Source organism: Physeter macrocephalus, unplaced genomic scaffold (genome assembly GCF_002837175.3).
Source record: "Physeter macrocephalus isolate SW-GA unplaced genomic scaffold, ASM283717v5 random_725, whole genome shotgun sequence".
NCBI classification, from domain to species: Eukaryota; Metazoa; Chordata; class Mammalia; order Artiodactyla; family Physeteridae; genus Physeter; species Physeter macrocephalus.
Genome location: NW_021145975.1, coordinates 1 through 22,987, shown reverse-complemented (window position 1 = coordinate 22,987; position 22,987 = coordinate 1). Strand labels below are relative to the sequence as shown.

At 43.7% G+C, this 22,987-nt stretch overlaps 1 protein-coding gene across 9 annotated transcripts in view; it reads left to right on the top strand.

Moving 5' to 3' along the window:
- Positions 1–21,910, top strand: part of LOC114485185 (rho guanine nucleotide exchange factor TIAM2-like) — a 43,873-nt gene extending 21,963 nt beyond the window's left edge. For 2 of the 9 annotated variants that reach the window (XM_028486108.2, XM_028486109.2), the window contains exons 7-10: positions 10,438–10,623; positions 11,329–11,475; positions 14,190–14,261; positions 21,696–21,910. In XM_028486108.2, the coding sequence (XP_028341909.1) occupies positions 10,438–10,623; positions 11,329–11,475; positions 14,190–14,261; positions 21,696–21,890 (600 nt within the window). In that variant the 3' untranslated portion in view covers positions 21,891–21,910. The other 7 variants (XM_028486110.2, XM_028486111.2, XM_028486112.2 and 4 more) reach the window with 6 other exon arrangements.
- Positions 21,911–22,987: the final 1,077 nt, after the last annotated feature.

Here is a 22,987-nt window from a genome sequence, read left to right as displayed (position 1 = left end):
AAAAAAAAAAAAAAAACCAAAACCAAAAAAAATGGCAATACAACAGTTTGGACACCCCATCAGGAAAGAATTTTCCCTATAGCGTTTGACTTAAATCACAAATCAAACAGTACATTATCAATCTTCTAATTGTGTTTGAATATTTAACCTTGCTTAGAATTTTTTTTCTGCCTGCATATATATGAAGAACTTAGAATGTGTAGAAAGAAATTTCTGGCTGTAAATAAGAAACTGATGAAAGGCATGCATTCAAGTGATATATTTGTGTTACACTAAGAATTTGGGATTTATCAATTGGCAATAGTCAAATAACCAAGTAGTTCCCACCTCTTGCCCCTTCATCAAGTATTTCTAAATGATGGCACAGTTGAGACAGATCTTCTGCGATACCTGGATCCATCTTTGCTTCTCCTTTTCTGATATCCTGTGTCGTCTCTCTCCCTTCCCAATCCTTCCCTCTCGCTTATTTGTCCATCTTCAGATATCGGCATACCTAACAGATGCCTATAGCTTCAAAATGTAAAAATAATTATAAAGTATGGACCCTGTTTCTAAAAAATGTGTTATTTAGTTAGAAAGCAGGCCTCATAAACCTGAAACTAAAGAATATTCTAGAATGGTATAAGTTAGTACCAACTAGCATAGTCATCAAATGCTATGAGGCATCAGGGGTTGAGCTGTGCTGTGATCTAGAGGAGATGGAGGAGGCTTCCTGGAAGAATATGGCCTTAAAAAATTGGTAAGAGGTGTGTTGGTATGAAAGCTGATCCAGGCTGGGAGGAGAGTGGGGCGCATGGTAGGACAATTTGGACGTCTAGTTGACCCTTGAATAACTCAAGGATTAGGGACTCCAACCCTCCAGTGTATAACTTACAGTTGGCCCTCTGTATTCAGCCAACCACGATCGTGTGGTACTGTAGTATATAGTCTTGACTAAAAAAAAAATCTGCATATAAGCAGACCCGCGCAGTTCAGATCCTTACTGTTCAAGGGTCAACTGTAGGAGTAACAGTGGTTGCTTGAGGCTGCTGAGCACATGGGAGTAGAGGTGTGGGCTAGGAAGTGATGAATAGCTGGTGGTTTTGTGGGGCGGGTACTGGTGCAGCTTTTTCAGGGTCTTAAAAATAACCCTGGGCTGTAAGGTTTATTATAGCCTCTAGATCTAAGGGAGGAATATAGGTTTTTAAGTTGGGACGAAAATCGTGATGAATGCATTCTCTTTGGAAGATGAATCTGGCAGTGGCTTGGCGGTGGTCATGCTGGTGAGGGGCTGACTGAAGTAGAGAATACGTGTTGGCCCTGATCTGGACGTGCAGTTATGAAGGCCTGGCCCAGAGCAACACAGCAGAAGTTTAACAGTTTATATGGAAGATGTTTTTCAGAGCGCATCATTTTCTCTAATTTTATAGAATACTAAAGATAGTTTCCTATGCTCCTGAATTGAAACAGAATATGCTATTTATTTTATTTGAGGAGTGCCAGCTAACAAACTACAAAATAGTGTTTCCAGGGAACTGAAAGGGAAGTTGAAACTGCCAAGGAGAATAGAGGGGGAGTGGAAGGGTTTGGGGGGTTTTGACAAGGACGCAGCTTCTGGGGACGGACACATCTCTGCCCTTGGCCTGCTTCTGCCTAGAAGCCTCACCCTGTTCGTGTCTGGGAAGAGGGCCAGTCTTGAGACAGGTCCCGACCGCGCAGCTGTCTGTCTGGGGCATGTAGCGATGTGATGCTGTGTCACATTCACACGACAAATCAAAAAGCTTGAGGAGAAGGAGAAATAGCTTTTCCTGCATTTTCTCTGTACTACGTCTCCCCTGGGGTGCTGAATTTCCAGGATCCGAAAGTCTGTCATCAGAGATGCAACTCATGGATTCAAGTGCCCCAGTTAAAAATTTCATATTGATTGTAGTGGGAAAAGGTATGGTTTTAACTTTTACTGGCTCTCTAAAATTTAAATTCAAAGTCATACTTTAGTCCAATGGACGGGATGCCCAGCTCGGAGTTTTCAGGTCCTTGTGTGTTGTCAAATGTTTAGGTCCAGGGGGAGAAAAGGAAAATTGGGCAACACTGAGATGCTCCTGGCCATTTTTTCCACCCGCTCCTTTTTCTTTCTCTCTTTATGGCCACAAGAAGTCCAAGCAAACATTTTTTTAAAATTTAAATTTTCATTAAATGTAACTTTATTTCCTTTTTCATAGTTGGTAAATGCTTAATTTATGATGTCAAAAGTGGTGCTGTTCTCTCTTGGGAGGGGGGAATTACTTTCACATAAATCCCTACACAAATCCAAGGGTCTAGGGTGGTCGGTTGGCCTGAAGAGAAGCTGTTTTTAAATTAAATTAAATTAAATTAATTATGTTGATTTTTTGACCGCGTCGGGTTTTTGCTGTTTCGCGCGGGCTTTCTCTAGTTGGAGCGAGCAGAGGCTACTCTTTGTTGCGGTGCGTGGGCTTCTCATTGCGGTGGCTTCTGTTATTGCGGAGCACGGGCTCTAGGCGCACGGGCTTCAGTAGTTGTGGCTCACGGGCTCAGTAGTTGTAGCTCACGGGCTCTAGAGCGCAGGCTCAGTAGTTGTGACTCACGGGCTTAGTTGCTCCTCAGCATGTGGGATCTTCCCAGGCCAGGGCTCGAACCCGTGTCCCCTGCACTGGCAGGCGGATTCTCAAGCACTGTGCCACCAGGGAAGTCCCAAGAGAAGCTTTTTTAAAGAAAGGGTAATTATTGCTTGTGGCCCATTATGCATTCTTTGACAGAATCATTACATCAGTTATTTTAAGCACACTGTCCTAATACTGCTGAATTTTCATTTCACTTCTCCCCTCCCCCATCCCCCTTGCTCTCACCCCTTCCCCTACTCCCCTCCCCTGCACACATTCACCTTCTCATATTACACTTATGAAGGTCTGGTAAGAAACAATTTGGGTTGATCTTTAGACGTTCCACCTGAAAATACTCTCCTTACCATATTGGCAATTGTTAAGGTTGTAATTTATCTATGTTTTCCCAGAAGGCTTGCGGTGGGTAACGTGAGTTATATTTGCTATACCCACTGTCCTTAACTCTTTTGCCAGATGGTTGTGAAGAGAGCTGTTTGCTCTTTACTTGCAGACACAGAGAGTATGAAGCATTAAGGGGGGAAACAAGCACATGCTTAGAATTGCTTTTATGAGATGGTTTTGGACTAGAGGATGTTCTGTGATGCTACAGAGGCAAAGGTATTTACAAATCAAGATCAGTAAGAACCTGGCCTCCTAGGTGTCCCATAAGTATATAGTTTTCTCTAAAGTACTGAGCTGTGCTTTATCCAGTTACCATTTAAAACTCTCAACTTCACTATATTTTATTTTACATAATAGAAAATATTTATTTACATAGCGCTTTCCCCCAGAGATCCCAAGAAACTCAGATATAGTCACTTACAGCCTTGTAACAGCTGAACTGAGAGTGCATATTACATCACGTGAGAGGAGAGTCTCTGGAACAGGTTTTCTTTGAAGTGTTGCAGCAGAGGAGTTCATTGTCAATGTCCTTTCCAGATAAAAAGACACTATCACAGTAGTAACGGCTGAGTTTCGTACCGCTTGTAGGCACATGCTTTGCCTAAACGCGGCCATTGTACGGGCTTGTCCCTGGGCCTTTCGGCGACTCTGGGGCAGGACGATGCAACTTGCGTTGGGGCATATCCACCGTGGAGCAGACCGTCCACATGTTGGGTTCCTTTTGAAGTCCTGAGGGAGAAGGAGCTGTAAATTAAGTCCAGTTAGTACTTTCCTTTCCGTTTGTTATTTTAAACAAGTGAACAGGGACAAAACCTCCCCGCCCTTGGGCGGGTCTTGGCCTCCTGCCAGCCGTCTGCCCCTCCGCATCCCCACTCTCTGGGCCTTTCTCACTTCCGGGGGTTGGTGAGGCTGAGAGGGAGGAGGTGGGCAGCAGGGAGATGGTATCTTGGGAGGAGCAAACGGGCAGCGGGTGGGTTTGGGACTGGCTGGGTTCTGTGAACCACCGCAGGCTTCATTTTCAATATTCAAGTTTGAACATCATAACGAGGAGGGGGATTGAACTTAGACCATCGGAGACTGCGGTGAAGGGAAAAAAAAATGAATAAAGCCTCGAGGAAAATGTGCTCTGAGAGGCGTGGGGGGAAACCATTTGGGCAGTAAAGCGTCGGAGGGTTTTCAAGAAGCGGGTTTGAGGGAGACAAGGCCAGATTACGGAGGAGCTGGGCCAGGACAAGCCATCCTTCAGCAGGCCGCAGGGACGTGGTGGACGGGCCGAGGGCAGGAGATTAAACATTCAGTCTGGTTCAGCGAACGTTTACTAAGTGCAGACTCTGGGCCAGGCGAGGGTGCAGACTGGGAATTCGAAGATGCTGTCTTTGCCCAGGGTGCCCGCAGTCTAGCAGAGTGACAGACAGCTGAGCATATAATTTCAACGTAATAGAATGAACTCAGAGCAGATGATATTCCAGAGTGTTGTGGAAGACACACGTGAAGTTTAGCCTCCTGTGTAGTCATGGAGGACTTCCTGGAGGAGAGATGCCTGCATTGCTTCTTAAAGAATGAGGAGTTAATCAGGAGAGGAATGGAGAAGGAAATTCCAGGCCGGGGGTCAGCATGAGCCAAGGCAGAGCACTCTGAAATGCTGCGGTCACCCTGGCCGTTTGAATTTTCAGCGCACGATACGCAGGTGGTGAGAGATGAGGGGTGGAAGCAGGACTGTCTTCTCTCTTCCCTGTAAGGCTGCAGAGGCTGCCGGTTTTGCCCTTCCTCAGATGCCTCTTCTGCACAAGGTCAGAAAGGTTTGCATCTAAAAAGCAAATCTGACCATGGGATTACAAGGATTAAAAATCCCCCAGTGGACCCCAAGATAAAGTCCCTGACCACCTCTCCCCACCTCGACCTTTAGCTACAATGCCAAACTTCCTGTAGGTTCCACTTCTTTCTTTGGGTTTTCCCTCAGGCAGAGAGGACCCACGTAGACCACACATGCAAACTGCCCCACCCCACCTGCCCCTGTCATCAGGCTCACCCCTGCTTGTCTGTGATGAAGGGTTTAGCTCCTCCAAGGAGCTGCCCTTGACCCCCTTTCCCACCTCGCCATCAGGCACCTTTCTGTACTCCCATAATTCTCAGGGTCTCTCTTTATCTCACACATTGTTTTGTAATGATCCCTTTGTGTATAAGGTTGCTCCTAGTACGAAATAAGAGCTCCCAAAGAGTGGGCAACTTTCTCGCCATCTGTTTCTCTGGTACTTGGTTCCAGGTTGTGAGTGGACACATCTATGTCTCCTTTCCTCTTCCCTGGGCTGGTCCCCACCCCAGCCCCTCACCAGCTCCTGGCTACTTTCCTTCAGGCTTCACTCCTTCATTTCCCAAGGAACAACCTCTCTTCTGCCTCGCTCTCCATCCTCATGGTTTCCGAGTCTACTTCTCAAGGCTCCTATCTCAGGCCAGGATCCTGTATGATTCTCCAGTAACTCCGTGCGGTCAAGTTGTCTGTATCACCCACCTGATGGATGAGTGGTTGGACGCGGGGAGAGGTGAGGGAAGTGGTGCAATGTCACACAGCTGACAAGTGGCAGAGCTTGAACACAAATCTGTGCTCCTAACCAAATCAAGCCTCTCAATAAGACTTCAGTGAATCAGACTGTGCTTCACTTGCTAAGGAACCATGTGATGAATGGTTTTGTGTAAAGTAGAAATTAATCCTTAATTTACTTCTTTTTATAACTTGGATTTTTCCGCTTGATTTGGTGGGAAATGGATTTATTATGAATGCACTCGGTGAGTGGATTTTCTAGCATGTGAATTATATCTCAAAGGGAAGAACAAAACAAAACTGATTTTCTAAGGCTGTGGCTGGTTATTCTACCAGTTAACTTCAGTGTCTTCTGTGTCACTAGCTGGGTTCTTCTGCGGAGGTGGGTTTTAGTGCTTGGAAAATATTGCATGGGAGTGTTTCAACTTACTCTGCCAGAAAGGAAAAACTAATTATCTTTTAGGACCAACCTAGAAATGTACAAATGACCAAATACTGTGATTGAATGACTAAACGGCAGAAAATATTTTTCTAGGAGTTTTGGGTGTGGTAGGAATGTACTTGTCATCTTTTTTATGTGTCACTTATTCATCTGTTATTTTTAGCATGAACCTTCATCTCCTTCCCCTCCCACTTTCTAGAGCAGACCGTAGCCTTTCTGAGCTCATTAAATAAAGATAGCTATATTAGCAATAAAGAGGAAACTTTTGCATTGCATTTGTGTCAGTGCTTAAAAATGGGAGTTTTCCTCCTTAATTTTTTGTTGATAATTTTTCTTTTACAAATGAAAGATAATGAAAACTTCCTTTGCGTGAGTTTTCTTCATTCATGTTATTTTTGTGTTTTGTGCACAGGTATTAAAGAAGTGAAAGCTCAAGCTCCATAGAAGTTGAGTTTTGATTTTCAAGTCCTGATGAAATAAATGTCTGGGGCAATTATCAGTACTTGTGGAATGTAGGAAAAAGGGGAAAAAAAACAGTCTTGGGTTAAAGGAATTGATTTGGGGCATTTTCATTTTTGATCATATTAGGAAAAAATCTCCAGAAATTCCCTGATAAGCGTGAGGTTGGATAATATTGCTATTTTGGTGACGATGGTTGAAATTTACTGCGGGAGAATGTATCATAGATACAAAACTGTCTTCTGTTTTCTCCCTTTCATTTAAGAAAAATGTATCCTTATCTCATCTTTTGAGGGATAAAGGGATAAAAAATAAAATGTTTTTCCTTTTAGTTAACATTAAATTGGGGCTGAACTTGAAGATCAAGGCTGGTAGGCAATTGAGAGGCAAGATGTTCACCCAAATGAGAGTGTGGATAGTCTGACATCTTCTCTGTAGAACACCTGGGGATTTGTGGGTTAGAAATACAGTTGACAATTAGATGAAAATTTAACTGAAAGTTGCTAAGTAATTACTGGATAGCGCACGACACCCACCTTGTGAGCGAGAGGACCAAGGGCTCAGGGGCTGCATTCTAAGTGCTTGACTGAAGCTTGTTCCTGCATGTTGCTCCCATCAGGATCAGCTTTGGGCCTTGGCCAACCTGGAGGGGCCGGCTTATTGTGTGGCCCTGGTCAGGTCACTTCCCTCCCTGGGCCTCAGTATTCTCTGCTGAGAAATGAGGGTGTGGTGACCCTAACTCCCTTGCAGGCTCCTTGCCTGTGTCCACAGACGTCCCCAGTATTACAAGGTCTGTGCTGAGCTTGTGGGTCTGGCCTTTGTACTTCTCTCTTCCCTCTAAGAAACCCAAGCACCTGAATCCATGTCCTCACTGGACTTTTACCTGCATATTCTCCCACATCCTTCTCTACAACTTTGGTGAGTCCGTGGATAGAAAAATCAGATATTTCATTGTTTCTTATCCAACCACAGATCCTCATTTGAACACTCTCTCTGATTCTCTCTGTAAAGAACCATGACCTTAAAAATAAGAGAAATATTGTCTTTAAATATGGACTAGCTGTGTGACTAATGATAGCTTACTCTGCCACAGAGCTCTGTGGGATGAAGGATGTATCAGTCAGGGTTCTCCAGAGAAACAGAACCAATAGGACGTGTGAACAATATATTTGTAAAGAGGTTTATTATAAGGAGTTGGCTCATGTGATTACAGAGATGGGCGGGCCCCAAGATCTGCAGTGAGTCAGCCAGCCACAGACCCAGGACAGCAGATGATGTGGTTTGCATCTGAAGACTGGCAGGCTGGAGACCCAGGATGGGCCAGTATTTCAGTTCCAGTCAAAAGGCAGGAAAAAGGCCGATATCCCAGTGTGAAGGACCGTCGGGCAAGAGGAATGCTTGCTTGCTTGGGGAGGGTCAGACTTTTTGTTCTAGCCAGGCCTTCAGCTCATCGGATGAGGCCCACCCACAGGAGGGAGGGCAGTCTGCTCTATTCTGTCTACCCATTTAAATGTTGATCCCATCCCAAACACTCATGGAAACAGTCAGATTAGCGTCTGACCATACATCTGGCCACCCCGTGGCTCAGTGAAGATAAGGACAGGAAGCATCATTGAAATGGAGAAGTCATAAAGTCCATTCTCATTTGCATTTTCTACTAAGTCAGATTAAAAAATTTCTCGACAGTGTGCAGTACTGATTGAGATACTAGTTCTCTTGAAACATAATCACATATATTAACAAACTTCTTGATCTTTGTAAGGTCTGCTTTGGGCTTTTGGGGTCTCCCAGCCCCTTCTTTCTTTCAACAAACCTAAGCATCTGAATTCATTTTCTTCCTGTGAACTTACCTGCATTTTGTCCCAGGTTTTGGGTAGAGAGGTCTAGGTGTGCTGAAGATTATAAAGTGTTTCTGGCAAAATTTGAAGATTCCCTGTGTATTGTTTAGGATGGAACTGTCTTTTCCTTCCAGTGGTGCTTTGATGTGTAGTCATTTAAATACATTCAATGATGCCTTTAAAAATCTTTGTAAACTGCAGAAGTCCGTGAAAATATGAGAGATTGTCATCTTTCCTGATCTGTAGTGATTGGCATAGACCTGTGTTTTATTTTATTTGGTATTTTGTCTTTTTATTCCTCTGTGGATGGCATGGGCTCCTTTATTGTCTGGTATCCAATGACTCACTGTTTTTCTTTCCTTTCATACCCCACCTCCCCCTCCCCAGAACCCCTAGAAAGCATCTCATAAGCTGTTTCACATGGAGTTATAGATGAGGGATAAGCTTTAATATACTACCCAACCTAGAAATATCTGCATATTATTAGAAGGCAAAAGAATGCGTCTAAGTTGTGGATGTTCAGGTGTCAGCTACTGAAGATATTTGTGAGACAGAACTCGGAGTATAGTTTTGCTGGGACTTATCGCTCCTGGTATGTGTAGGTTATGGTTACAGAATACCCATCCATTACTTCTGGAATCTAGAACTCTCTAACATGGCAAGACCACGAAGAGATTTGCAGTTCAATTTGAACTGCCGTGCTAGTCTAGAACAGCGGTCCTCACTCAGGCTGGGTACCAGAGTTGTTAGAGGTGCTTTTGAAGTGTCAGCTTTTCTGGGTCTCATGCCTAATGAGTAGACTCCTCAGGCAGTGGAGCTGGGCATTTTTCACCTGTAAAAGCCAACAGGTCATTCTGGTATTGATGGAAGGCTGACGTGAGTGGGCTGTTACATGACTAGCAAGGTCATACAGCGTCTTAAATGAGGTTAAACTGGAGATTGAGATTTTTCAGCGCACTCTGGGACTTTTGTTGTTTTGCAGACAAACTGTGACGGATCAACAACTTATTTGTTTAGACCTTGTAGCCATCATATTTCTTTTATGTGGAAAAGTTGTGCAGTGACCTTCCTAAGAAATGGATACAGAGAACTTGGAGGGGGTCTAGGGAGCACCCAGAATTTGTCCTGCTTTTCCCTGGGCAGAGGCTGAGGGGACCATAGTGTTAAATGTCAGAGAGCCTTCAAAATATCATTTATCCAGGATCCCGGGTTGACCTGGAAAGCGTACTGTGAAAGTTTAGGATCTGTTTGGGTGCTAAACTTGGCAAAACTAGAGGTGCAGTTGGTGCAAATGAAATGACACAATTCTTGTACCGAATCATTGTAAGCCTTCACTACAGACCTTCTCTTGAATTTCGAGATTGCTCTGAATACCATTTGAAGCTCTGTTTTCTGTTCTGTTCTGAATCCCTACGTTGGCAACTTACTGGAGCCTTTCTTCACCTATTCGTTTATGTTTAAAGGAAGGTGATACTTACACACAACATACTTTAACATTCTTGGAAGAAGGGAGAGTGGCCCCCAGAGTTTGTACTTCTTTACCAACTCATGACTTAAATTTTGAAGAATACGTAGAAATTTCTGTTGTGTAAATAATTATATGTGTCTTAATAAAGATGTGTAGATGGTGATTCTTCTCTAATATACTTAAAATAGGAGTAAGAGCTCTGTTTGTCCTTATGCCTGAAGTCATCTGCTTGTTAGTTTTAAGTCATCCTCAGAATGTACAGAAATGTGCAGCCACTTGCCTCCATTCAGCCAGCATCTGTTTGTGTGCAGACCAGTTAATCGGATTAAGATCAGAGGCTGCGAACGGAAAAGGAACAAAGTGAAATAACTGACTTTCAGTTGTGCGTCCTGCCTTAAGTCAGCCTGGTTTTCAGTGCTGGAGCTCTCCAAAGGTCATGGCACGGCACTGTATCGGGACCACCGGCTTTGTTTTGTCTTTGGCCAGCCTGATAAAGTACAGTGCGGTCCGACCCCATGTGTTTGGGCGGGAGGGCTTGGGATGGGGTGAGCAGGGCAGGCTCATTTCAACCATGCAGCAGCACCAGCTGAAATGACTTTTTCCTTAAAGTTTGTGGAAGGGGTCACGTTTTCAATTTGACCCATGAGCGCTTCTCATTTTTATTTAAATTAGCCCTATTCTTGCTTAAACAGATCCAGCAGTGGGAGCAGAACCTGGAGAAATTTCACATGGGTCTGTTCAGGATGCGCTGCTATCTGGCCAGCCTGCAAGGCGGGGAGTTGCCGAACCCCAAGAGCCTCCTCGCTGCTGCCAGCCGCTCCTCCAAGCTGGCCCTGGGCCGCCTGGGCGTCTTGTCAGTTTCCTCCTTCCACGCTCTGGTAAGTTTCCGAGGAAGGCTGTTCAGCGGCGTGAAGGGGGAGCCCTGCGGCCGCTCACCTTTCTCCAGCTTGTTGACATTCAGCTCTGCTGTGACTTAAGCCAGTAACTGACCAGGACCACCCAGGGGCCAGGCGCTGGGGGAGGGACGATGGGCGTCCTGCTGTAAAGTCCCAGCCTCCCAGCTTCTTTGCTGCTCAGTCTTGGACTCCAACTACTAACACACAGTTATTAAATAGTCACATGTGCGTCTGCCCTTCTGTCTGTTCCACCTCCGTACAGTCAGGAAGGTGGACTCCCCGAGGAGTAGCAACAAGGATGTGAAGGGCTCACAGAAGGTTGTTTGATCCGTTCTCCCGAGAGCCCCACTGGGTTTTCGTTTTCTGAAGTCACTCCTGTGCAGGTGGCTTCTGTGGATAGTACTAGCTCGGCGGGGGGTGGCGGGTGGTCCGAGGGTTGTCGTGCTGACTCTGCTGCCCCCCCCACCCCAAGACATGAGAATGTTGTAACTAGACGTGTTTATCCAGATAAGGGACATCTCTGTGGTGGATGCGGTCCTGGTATGTTCAGACCTGCAGCAGCTTTGGGGGCCGCTCAGAACACGTTTATAGCAAGCGGGGCTTTACTCCTGTTCTAGGGCAGTGGTTAATTCTCTCTGTCATCCAAATAATGGCGCCTTAAGATTTTTCTAAATTGTTTTGAATTAGGTATGTTCTAGAGATGACTCTGCTCTCCGGAAAAGAACACTCTCACTGACCCAGCGAGGAAGACACAAGAAGGGCTTATTTTCTTCATTAAAAGGGCTGGACACGCTCGCAAGAAAAGGGAAGGAGAAAAGACCGTCTATAACTCAGGTGAGTTTGCCAGCGTGGGAGGGACAGCAGACCTAGCGGGAAATCCTTGCTATGCCATAAATCATGAGTGCTCATCACCCTTCAGACTGAGATAAAAGTTCCTTCAAAGGGATGCAGTCTTAGCATGGATTTTTTCCCCAAATGGAAACACACAAGTTGCTCAATCTCTTTTTGGCACTCCCAAAGAGGTAGTCACACCTTGCTCACATCTGCAGCCCATGGTAACACAAAAATAAGAATCATCAGAACAGAAGCCTTTAGAAGTAATTGTCATAGATTTTATATTAAAGAAAAAAAAAGGAAGAAAGTGCTGATACATGCTTCCACGTGGATGAACCTTGAAATCATGACGCTAAGTGAAAGAAGCTAAACACAAAAGGCCACAGGTTTTATAACTCCATTGACACGAAAAGTCCAGGATAGGCACATCCATAGAGACAGAAAGTAACTAGTGATTGCCAAGGGCTGGGGGGAGGGGCACATAGGGAATGACTGCCGATGGATATGGAGTTTCTTTGGGGAGTGATAAAAAAATATCCTGGAATTAGATGGTGGTGGTGATTGTACAGCTTTGTAAATATACTAATAAAATAACAAAACCCCCAAACCCAACATGTAACATTAATAATAGAGTAGCAGCAACTAAATTCTATGGATGGTGCCAGACGCTTTGCTGACTTCATCTTTATGACACAGAGTAGGTGTTTTGTCATCCCATTTTACAGATGAGGAGCCTGAGACCGGGAGAGGTTGAGTCCCTTCCTTTCCCCGGCTGTTCACGCAGGGTCAGGGCTGGGACTTGGTCTACCTGGATGCTGCAACACTGGGCCATTGCTGCTGCTTAGTTTTCTGGAGGAAAGGCGGCTCTTTCAACATTTTGTCAAGTTAAAAATAGCCTGAGTGCTTATTGTTGAAATGTGGCCCAAGGACAGTGAATTGTTTTCAGAACATTTTGAACACTCATATCTGAAGTATTTCCTAACGCTGTTAATACAGTATATGATAATGATTTTTCTGTTGCTGAGCGATATGTTTTAGGATTATTATTTTTTGAAAGACTATTGAAAAGATGAGCTATCACAAAATGATCTGATCATTTAAGTGAGTTGGGAAGTGAGTTGTGATGAAGTCCAAGGAAGTTCTTGTTTTTACTTCTGACGGGTTGCTGTTATTCTGAATATGCTGGCAGAGAGGGCCACATTTTATGAACTTTATTTTCTAATTTTATATGGATATACACATTTGATTGTGCATAACAGTTTTGTGAAATAGGTGAGTATCAGGGATAGAATCAACTTCTTTGACCCGTCTGTAATCCTAAAACAATAAAGCTGGAGGTGGTGGGACATGGGTTGATTGATTGAAAGAGGGCAAACTCACATGGAATCTCTTTTACTTGGCCACTGTTTTTGTATACTCACGATTGGAAAGAATATCACGTTTAAAAATTGTGGTTGTGGACTTCCCTGGTGGCGCAGTGGTTAGGAATCCGCCTGCCAATGCAGGGCATGTAGTTTCGAGCCCTGGTCCAGGAAGATCCCACGTGCCACGGAGCAACTAAGCCCGCGAGCCACGACTCCTGAGCCCACATGCCACAACTACTGAAGCCCGTGCGCCTAGAACCCGTGCTCCGCAACAGGAGAAGCCACCGCAATGAGAAGCCCACGCACCGCAACGAAGAGTAGCCCCTGCTCGCCGCAACTAGAGAAAGCCTGCGTGTGGCAACAAAGACCCAGCGCAGCCAAAAAAATAAATTAAATAAATACATTTGTAAAAAAAAAAAAAAAAAATTGTGGTTCTATTTGTACTTTAGTTGTGAAAGTAATCATTTGTTGGTTATAAATGGAAACGTATTTCTTCCTTATAGACTATAGTTAACTATAAACCATTGGCTAATGCTGGGCTTATGTTTTTGAATTCAACTTCTATGAAGTTTAAATAATGTCTTTGAGGCAAATTCTGATTTTAATCAAGGTAGCCACTTCTGTATAATTAAATGATAACAATAAATACCTTGATAATTTGCTTATAAAATGTTGACATTTAGCAATTAGATATGACCCTGATATGGTCTTTACCCCATCATATGTAGTAAATGCCCTTAATGTAAGATTTCTTGAGAAATAAAAGCATTTGGTTGAACATTTTTGTTTTCAAAAGATATGACACTGGTATTTATATAACTGAATGCAGCTGAGGTAGTAGGTATCCGTAAATGTGTAAATGGCCTGTTTGTTAATGTTTAGTATTCTCCTACAAAATCTAGAAGATAAAGATTGGAAAAAGTAACGGAAATTATTCCTAGTTCCTCTACCCAAACACAGCCACTTTTAATATTTAGCTTTATTTCTTCCCAATATTTCTTCTATGCACATTAAAAAACAGTTATAAGCCTGATTTTGGTGGCTTTGCCAACTTTGATTTCTACATCTTCAGAAACGTGTACTTCTTGGTAAAAGCAGCATCAAGAATATCCAGGATGACTTGAATAATACATATCATAGAAAAGTAAAATATGTAACCCTATGGGAAGAAAAAAAGCAACTTTAAAGTTAAAACTTTAAATGTAGTAGAGTAGTAGATAGTACACATTGCCATATGAAGATCTCATCAAATGTCATAGACCTTAAATTTTTCAATATTGAGAAAGGGTAGCTGCCAAACGAATATTGCAGAGCCATTTCATTAGTCTTTTTTTCCCTCCTGCCTATCAGATATTTGATTCAAGTGGCAGCCATGGATTTTCTGGAACTCAGCTACCTCAGAGCTCCAATAACTCCAGTGAGGTAAACGTTGCCGTAGATGGCAGCCATCTTATTTTTACTTGGATGACACAAATGCTAAGTTAATGAGGGGATGCTAGTTCTGAATCTTTACCGGAATCTGTTGAAAATACTGTGAAGTTAGAACTCAAATGGTCCCGAGTAGGTAAAAGATGTTTTCAGAATGCCAAGTATTTTTGAAGGTATCTAAACTCATGATAACTCCATCTTCAAAGTGGTTTAGCTAGACTAAAGCAGCTTTAGTTCAAAATAGCAACTTTCATTTATCCCTCCCCTATTCCTCAGCAGTTCTTACCGTCATTTGAGAGTTTGGTGAATCCAAACTTTCATTTTCCTCTCAGGGTGTCAGGGGGCTTCACACACATAGTACATCATGCTGCGAATCAGTAGCCTTTGGTGCCCTCAGCGGAGCTGAATACAGGGGCCCCGTCTAGTCCCAGGACAGCTTCTGACCAAGTAGATCCTCAGAACCATTTCTGAATGGAATTCTGGAGTAGGGTGAAGGTGGTCTGGGTGAGCTCATGCCTCTTCTTTGTGTCTTTTTCAAAGACACAAAGCTGTGTCTCCCCTTAAAGCTGTGTTTCATGTTACGATCTATTTCTCTTATCATCTGCTTCACCAAATCATTTTCTCTTAGGTTTTATGTCCAGTAAACCTCTAAACTCTTTGTTGAGGTTGAAACATGATTTTAACGGCTTGGACAAACTTAATGTGCTGTTGCAGAAGTAGGCAGTATTACTTAACAAATTAATTGGGATAATTCAGTGAATTGGCCATAGTTTGAAAAATCTGAGGAATGGTGGAGTGTTAGACCCAGTGATGGGTCTGGGGGGAGGTGAGTGAGGAACTTTCTGGTGATCCTAAACTATACTCCACAGACAACTACCTATTCTGCCTCCATGGGAGGTTGGCCCAACCGTGGGTGCTGAGCATGGGCTCAGTTCCATGGTTATTATAGAGACCACTCGGGGGGGCAACTCTGCCCGAGCTGTCCTGAAATGGGATAGAGAACCTCTGCTCAGAACCCTACCTTGACCTCCCACTCACAGAGGTCAGGGGCTGCCAGAGGGCAGGTCATGAGATGGGGTGCCTGTGCGCGGAGGCTGTGACGTGGGCACTGCTTCTGGCTGGTCTCTGTGCCCTCCTTTGGCCAGCTTTGACCAAACGGGGCCCTGAGGAAGCCAGATCCATACTTTCCTTTTTTATAAAACATACCATCAAAATGGCAGACTTTTCATAATGAATAATTTCCATTCCCTGTCCCTTTATTTCTATATACATGCAGAGCTTATTTCAAAATCAGATCAAAATACACTGTCCACCAGGGATTTTACTTGATTAAAAAAAATTATTTCACTGTTATTTACTTGGTTCTTACAATCTTTTATGGTTAGTCACCCCACCAAATGTATATGTCATGTCTCCCAAGCACACTTGTAACTAGGACCCTTGATTGTGTGTGTGTTCTCAATCCATGGCTCACTGCTAAGGATATAATATTGCTTAATAAATTTGCCTATTAATTGTCTATATTAGGTGTAGCCCTTTAATGGTTGAGAAGAGCTGTTTGATCTGCAATGAAGACCCATAATTTTCGTATGTCTTCCAGCATTAAATAACCATTTAAAATTCCTACTTTGAGAGTTTAGAAATTGTATCATCAAAGCACTTTCTATTAACAGAACTTATGTTGGACTTTGAAAATGAATTTTTGCTAAAATAGCCATTAATGGTCAGAATTAAGCTTAGTGTTTATTTAAATTGGGCTTTAATTACCAAATGATCTTCTTGTGATTTAATTGACAAGGCCCACTGGCGCTGGAATGAGTGAGAGGAGAGAATTATTGCATCCTTTTTTTTTAGGTATATGTATTTAAACATTTATCCCTATTTGTTTTAACTAAACATTGCTTCTGCTGTAGCAACAGTGAAGAAATTCCTTTGACATATAGGGCTATTTTAATGGTGTGTTTATCATTTCTGTACTGTAGTACTCAGATAAGTACTGAGTAAGTGAGTTGCAGCTAGACTGAAGGGTATTTGGTTTTTTTATGTCTCTGGGACTTAAAATTCTGCCTGTAGCTGGTTGAATAATTAATATTTCATTCCACTAGTTTTCCTTTGCTAATCGTTCTTGGAGAATATTTATAACTTGCACAAAACGTCTGTTTGTAAACAGTGTATCGTGTCCATTAGCGTCACACAGAAAGGCAGTCATTCCAGAGTGTTGGGAGGAAGGAGGGGTCACGGGTATTTAAGGATATTCCATTCTAATCGGGGCATCATAGAACAGTCCAACAGTGAGTCACCCGAATTTGAAATCTGTTAAGGTTGGAATAAGGCCATTCTTATCTGAGCATTTTTTAAAGGACACTTTGGCCAGCCCAAAAGGAAAGCTTTTCCTAGGGTACTTCTTGGTGAGTAATAATGAGTCTTAATCAACAGTTGAAGGGAAATGTTTGTTATGGAGATTGTGACAACAGATCCCTGACGGCAGCTACCCCAGAAGCTTCACTGCAGTTGCTGTGGAGCCCTGGGCCTTGGCTCTCTCTCCTGGAAAATTGGCTTGGGGTGTCCCAGCTTTCTGCGGCAGTGAGTGAATGAAGTATTGTCACATCAGTCGTTAGCTCCAAACTGGAAAGAAAAACCCCGCTAATGTTGGTTTTTTTAAATGGAAGCTATGAGTGAAACCGCTTACTCTTGACCATAACTCTGGTCTGTTTAAATAGAACATTTAGTCTGGAACTGTACATAACATCCGTACGTGCACAGATGGATAGTACATAGATAGGTCTTTGTTTCCCTTTCATATCAACTGGTGTTTGGGCCTCGGCCCAAGAAGGAAATAGACACCACGTCCTCTGTGACATTTTGCTGTTGTTAAGACAGCCAAGAGCGCATAACTCCTTTTGTGTTCTCTTCTCACCTCGCTTGCTAATAGACCTCCTTTGATCAGCCACTGTGCTGGGGCCCCTTTGTGACAGCTGGATTGTGATTTTGCTGCTCGCTTCCCTTCACTGATCCAGGCAGTAATATGAGCCACTTGATCCAAAAGCATCTGCTGTGAGAACCCACCGAGTTTCAGTTTTCTCTCCTTGAGGCACACGGGGCAGAAGTAATTTGACATGTGCTTTCAGGACCATTAATATGATAGTAATACGAAATGCTTCTGTAGAAGTTGCCCTACCCTGAGGGTGGAAGTGATTTGCAAACCTTAACTGTAGTGGCCGCAGTGGCCTTGGCTGCAGTTCAGTGAGGTTGCATTTCGTGTGTGGCCACTCAGCGCTGGACCACGCGGTGGTCTGGGCACCAGACCAGCCCTTGAAACAAGGGGTGATTCTCATGCAGTTCTTTATAGTGGCCATTGTTGAATTGCGGTGGTCAAGCCTACTATAGTGTAATTCCACAGTCCACACTGAACTTCAAAAAAGATCTTTTAGGGACTTCCCTGGTGGTCCAGTGGTAAAGAATCTGCCTTCCAATGAGGGGACACAGGTTCGATCCCTGGTCGGGGAACTAAGATCCCACACGGTGCGGGGCAACTATGCCCGTGTGCTACAACAGAAGAACCCACAACGAAGATCCGGCATGTCACAACTAAGACCTGACACAGCAAAAAATAAATAAATAAAATTTAAAAATATTTTAAAAAATTAAAAAAAAAAAGATCTTTACATTGTTTATGGCTCTTTACAGTTTATGTAGTACCTTCAAGTGCCATTCCTCACACCAATCTCCTGATTTCTCCATGAGGCTGGCGTGCTTTAGCCCCTTGTAAAGGTGAAGAAATAGAAAGAAGCCCAGAGACATGAGATCACCAGCCCTGACAGGACTGGGATTTGACCCACATTGTCTGTTTATTATATTTTTTGCTGTTTCATTTGTCTTCTCCAGGAACTGGAAACCTTGAACAGGCTGATGGGAAACTAATTCTGTGGGGAGGGAGAGATGGAGTGGGTGGGAGGTGCAGCGGGCTCAACGGAGGTAGCCAACCGGGGACTTCCGGGTGGGTGGTTAGAAGATTAATTTAATGTAGCACCTTTAAGGCTAAGCAGAGAAAGTTTTCCAGATACATCAACTTGCTGGGCTTATTTTCACGATTCCCTGTTCCTTTTATGAAAAACAGTGTCGGAGAATATCTTATCTGGCTTATTGAAAATAAAGCATGTGATTTCAGCCTGGATAACATTGACCCTTGAGGGAATCGATCCAGTTTTTTCCTCCACGTGGGTACATCTTCCAACAGCCTAGGAGATCTGTAAGCACCAAGTAGCCTTTTCTTTTTCTAGTTCTAATTAATGAATCAATTCTACATCCTCACTGCTTCCTTTGAATAGCCAGATTTTACCTTTCTTTAATTGCGTACATTTCTGGGGGGGAGGTGTGAGATGCACAGGAAAAAAATTACACGTAAATGTTCACTGTAGGATCTCTTGAGAGGATCTGAACCTTCCATGGCCTTGGCTTTGATAGGCATCTTCTCATTTGTCATTCAGTTGATCTTAGGACAACAGTGTAGACTCAGAAAATGATTCCTCAGAGCACTTGTAGGCACAAAACCTTGTTTAATCGAATAGAATATGAACATCTCTTTTGTCCTTTGCATCTCTTGGTTTGCCTGTACACTTTTCCCTAGCCTAGAACTTCTTCCCCTTCAGTAATCCGCTCTTAGTTCTTTTTCTTGAAACTTTAGGGAGGATTAAGAACTTGACACTGTGTAAATAGATTCGAATAGGATACTTAAAATGGACAGCTTTACCTTCCAAGCCTCTGTGTGACTGTGAATTTCTCGTTGCATCCAGTTCAACATCCATGGCTTGGGTGTGTTCTGGGTGCAGGACACTGTGTGGAGGGCTGAAAGAGACTGAGAATGAGAACGGAGCCTCTGTTGTCATTCATCTCAGCGCCTGGGGGCGTGGGAGCAGCCTAGGGGATGAAGAGAGCAGGAGACACTTCACAAGAGGGGGCGTAGTGTTTGAAATAAGGTTGAAAGGTATATGTGGTTTCAGCACGGCTGTGAGGAGGGTAAAGCAGGTGAAGGAAGTGGAGGTGACCAGGGGTCTGGAGGCAGGAGAGTGCTGGTGCTTTGTGCAGGTGTCAGGGGAGCCAGAGCATGGTGTGCGCCCAGAATAACGCCAGAGAGTCCAGAAAGTTGCCTTGTGCCCATTTTGCGAGAGGTAACTGACTGCGGGGCTGGTATTTCTGTAGTGCAGTGGCGGGGGGCAGAGCCTCGAGCCCGAGTTCCAGGGTTCAGATCCCCACAGTATGACAGTCACAGCTTACTGTGGGAGTTTGGGCAAGTTTCTAGAATTTTCCGAGCCTCATGATTCTCACTTGTTAAATGGAGGGTCGGGACAGTGCCTACCTCAGAGGGTTGTGAATGGTGAGTGAACTGGCAGTGTGCAGTATGGTCTCTCTGGGATGGACAGGAGGGCAGGGGAGGGTAGTTGTGAATTTGTATTTCCCCGTCCCTCCCCCAGGGGTCCATCCTAGATCACACCTTTCCTGCTCTGCTCTAAAAGTGCAGACCTGAATTGCTTTGCAGTGGCAGTCAGGACGATTTGACTTCCTCTTGGACTGGCTCTTTGTGGTTTCTTACTCCACAGTGACCTCTGCTGGGGTTTTCGTTTGATTCTGAGCAAGCGTAGCTTGAAAGGCGGGGTCTGCGCCTTTAAGGCAGTACCTGCTTGTTGCTGGTGCACGTGGTTGAAGTCACTGCTCAGATGAGTAGAAGTGCCTGGAGGTTTATTTAACCAGAGAAGCAAATGTGACCCACGTGAGATGGGACCGTACAGGGGAAACCGGTGTCCATGCTGGTTCCCTGTGTCCTTGGCTCCGGGCATCTACTCCTCTGTCCGTCTGTCTGTCTCTCTCTTTTTATTTTCCTTTTGCTTTGGCACGTGAGGTTCAGTTTTGTTCTAGGCTGTGATCATCTTTCCAGGAAAATGTACAGAAAGTGACAGATCCAGAAATGCCACTTTAAAGATGAGCGAGCACCACATTTAAAAAGACAACACAGGGGCTTCCCTGGTGGCGCAGCGGTTGCGCGTCAGCCTGCCGATGCAGGGGAACCGGGTTCGCGCCCCGGTCCTGGAGGATCCCACGTGCCGCGGAGCGGCTGGGCCCGTGAGCCGTGGCCGCTGAGCCTGCGCGTCCGGAGCCTGTGCTCCGCAACGGGAGAGGCCACAACAGAGGGAGGCCCGCGTACCGCAAAAAAAAAAAAAAAAAAAAAAAAAAGACAACACAGGAAGATTGATTCTTCCCTTTCTTTGCCTAAACCTGTTTTATTTTATTTTATTTTATTTCTTTACTGTATGTATTCTAGTATTTTGATCCTATACAGGAGGATCTTTTGCTTTGTGGTTTTTAAAAAATGCATAGAATTCAAAGTAAAGTCAAGCATCAATGGCAACTTTAGTGTATGATACGTGGGATATAATAATGTGATAGTGTTGGATCTGAATGTAACGTTTTCTGGTGTGTAAGGTGTTTTGACTTCTGTGATCTCCTTCGCTCACAAAGTTTGTATTATTAATTAATAAACTTAAGCAATTGTATTATATTAACAGTATCTCCTCTTACAAAATAGAAGTCAAGGCTCAGCAAGGGAAATGTCCTGTCCTACTGCTGGTGAAGCGGTAGAGTTTGTGACTTGAACATCAGTCTTTTGATTTAAATCCCCAAGTCTTGTCTTTACCATCAGACTAATGTGAGAACCTAAGCAGAGGGAAACATTTCTGAGTTGCTTAATAAATGTTATTTATTTTTGTTTATAAATTATAGAAGTACATATTAGCATGAGGTCATGGAGTTACTGTGATGGTGACGTTTAGGAAACAAAACTTCCCTGGGAAAAGTTTGTGAAAGGTGGTATGGTTGGGGATGATTTCTAGAAGTGTGTCTAGATGTGAAATAGCTGAAGGATGGAAAACCGTTTAGCCCAGGATTAGGGGTTAATTTAAAAAAACAAGTAGAAATAAGAGAGAGGAGAAACGTGCTTGGATTAAGTTAAACGCAGTTCATGGTTAGAATGCAGGCGGGTGTCAGAGGCGGTGGATGAGAGTGTATCTGAAATTCACTGGGTTCATGGTTAGATGCAGATTTCACTGTGCCCCAGTCAGCCGGCAATTTCTAGAGCAGTAAGAGTAGATACTAAGCAGCCCGTCAGTGACTGCAGTCTTCTAACTTGGGCTAAGGCATAGTGGCTGGAACTCGGGAGGAGGAGTTGATTGACCTCGCTCAGCCGCCCAGGGCTTCAGTTGCGCGTGGGTTAAACATATGAGGAAATCCCAGGCTTGTCTGCCCCAGAGGATCGTGGGAAGCCAGGATGCGAGGAGTGTGAAATGGCTAACTATAAATTAAGGGGACATTTTCCCAATAGTTTCCATCATTTGCTTATCAAGTCTGTCCACCTTTTCCTTTGGGATCTAAAAACAGGTGGAGGACCTGCTGCACATATACGGATCAGCAGTGGATCGTGTTCCCCGAGACGGCTCATGGGAGAGCCAGGCTGACGTTCACTTTCAGGATCATCAAGCCGTGACCGTGATGATCAAGCCGGAACACAGAGTCGAAGATATTCTGACTTTGGCGTGCAAGGTAGTGGATCTTGCGGTAGAAATATACTTCTGAATGGAAATAATCGTTAACATTGCCCTCCTGTGCCTTCTAAATTTGCGTGGTGTTTAAGACCTCACTTTTCTACACGAAGGAACCAATGAACATATTTGTTAATTAACACATTAATTATTAGCATTCTCTTCCTTCATGTCTTAGAAGGATGTCATGACCCCTTGCCTTCATGAAGAACCTGAGCTATCTTACTGGAATTCTATATATACCTCTATATCTGGGATAATTATGAAGGCTGTTGTTATTTAGAGTACTTAGAGATGGTGCTCTATGAGAAAGTGGTGTAAACTTTGAATTATTTGGATTTGATCCTAAATAGTTTTATCAAGTTTCTCCAGATTAAATGAGTTACTTGGTACCATCCACAGTTGCTTCATGGAGATTGTTATGAGATGGTGTTTTATTCGTTATTCAAACTGGGTTTTATTTTGCAAAGGAAGTTTATGATACATTTTCAAGAGAGCCCTCTGAGATCCAGGAAGCAGACTCAGCAGCGGGAGATCAGATGCTTTCAGACCACCAGATGGCGCAGTAGAGCTGAAATATTTTTAAGTTTGCAGAGAAAATGCAAATGCGTGAAATGGTAAAAAAGTCATGTAGAGTTTGGTAACTCTTTACCACGAACACTGACTTACTAGATCATCGTTCATTTCAGTCCTCCTTTGTCACTTTGACTTACGCCTTAGGATTCCAGACATTTTTACACGCAGGTTATAATCATGAATTTAATTTCCTTTCACTCTATTATGTCAGGTGTTTATTCAGACAGCAAACAGTATTGTTCGATAGCAATGATATTACTTATTAAGTTGGTAAGTATTCTGATAGAGGAGGTCAGAAGTAGTGGGTGAATTAGACCCAATTAGAACAGAGGCCTGAGATAATTTGTCATTGTTGAAAATGTGTCTGAGAGAGAATGTGTGCGTGTTTACACCTTTCCTCGTGAAAAGTGGGTGGAATAGGAAATTCCTAATTCTGAAGTCTGTAGAATATGAGATGGTTGACATTTCACAAATTTCCCTACTTCAGTAACAGGAAACAACTTAAAGTTAGGTACAGTCAATCTATAAAAAGAGAGCACTTGCTGATGATGAGGT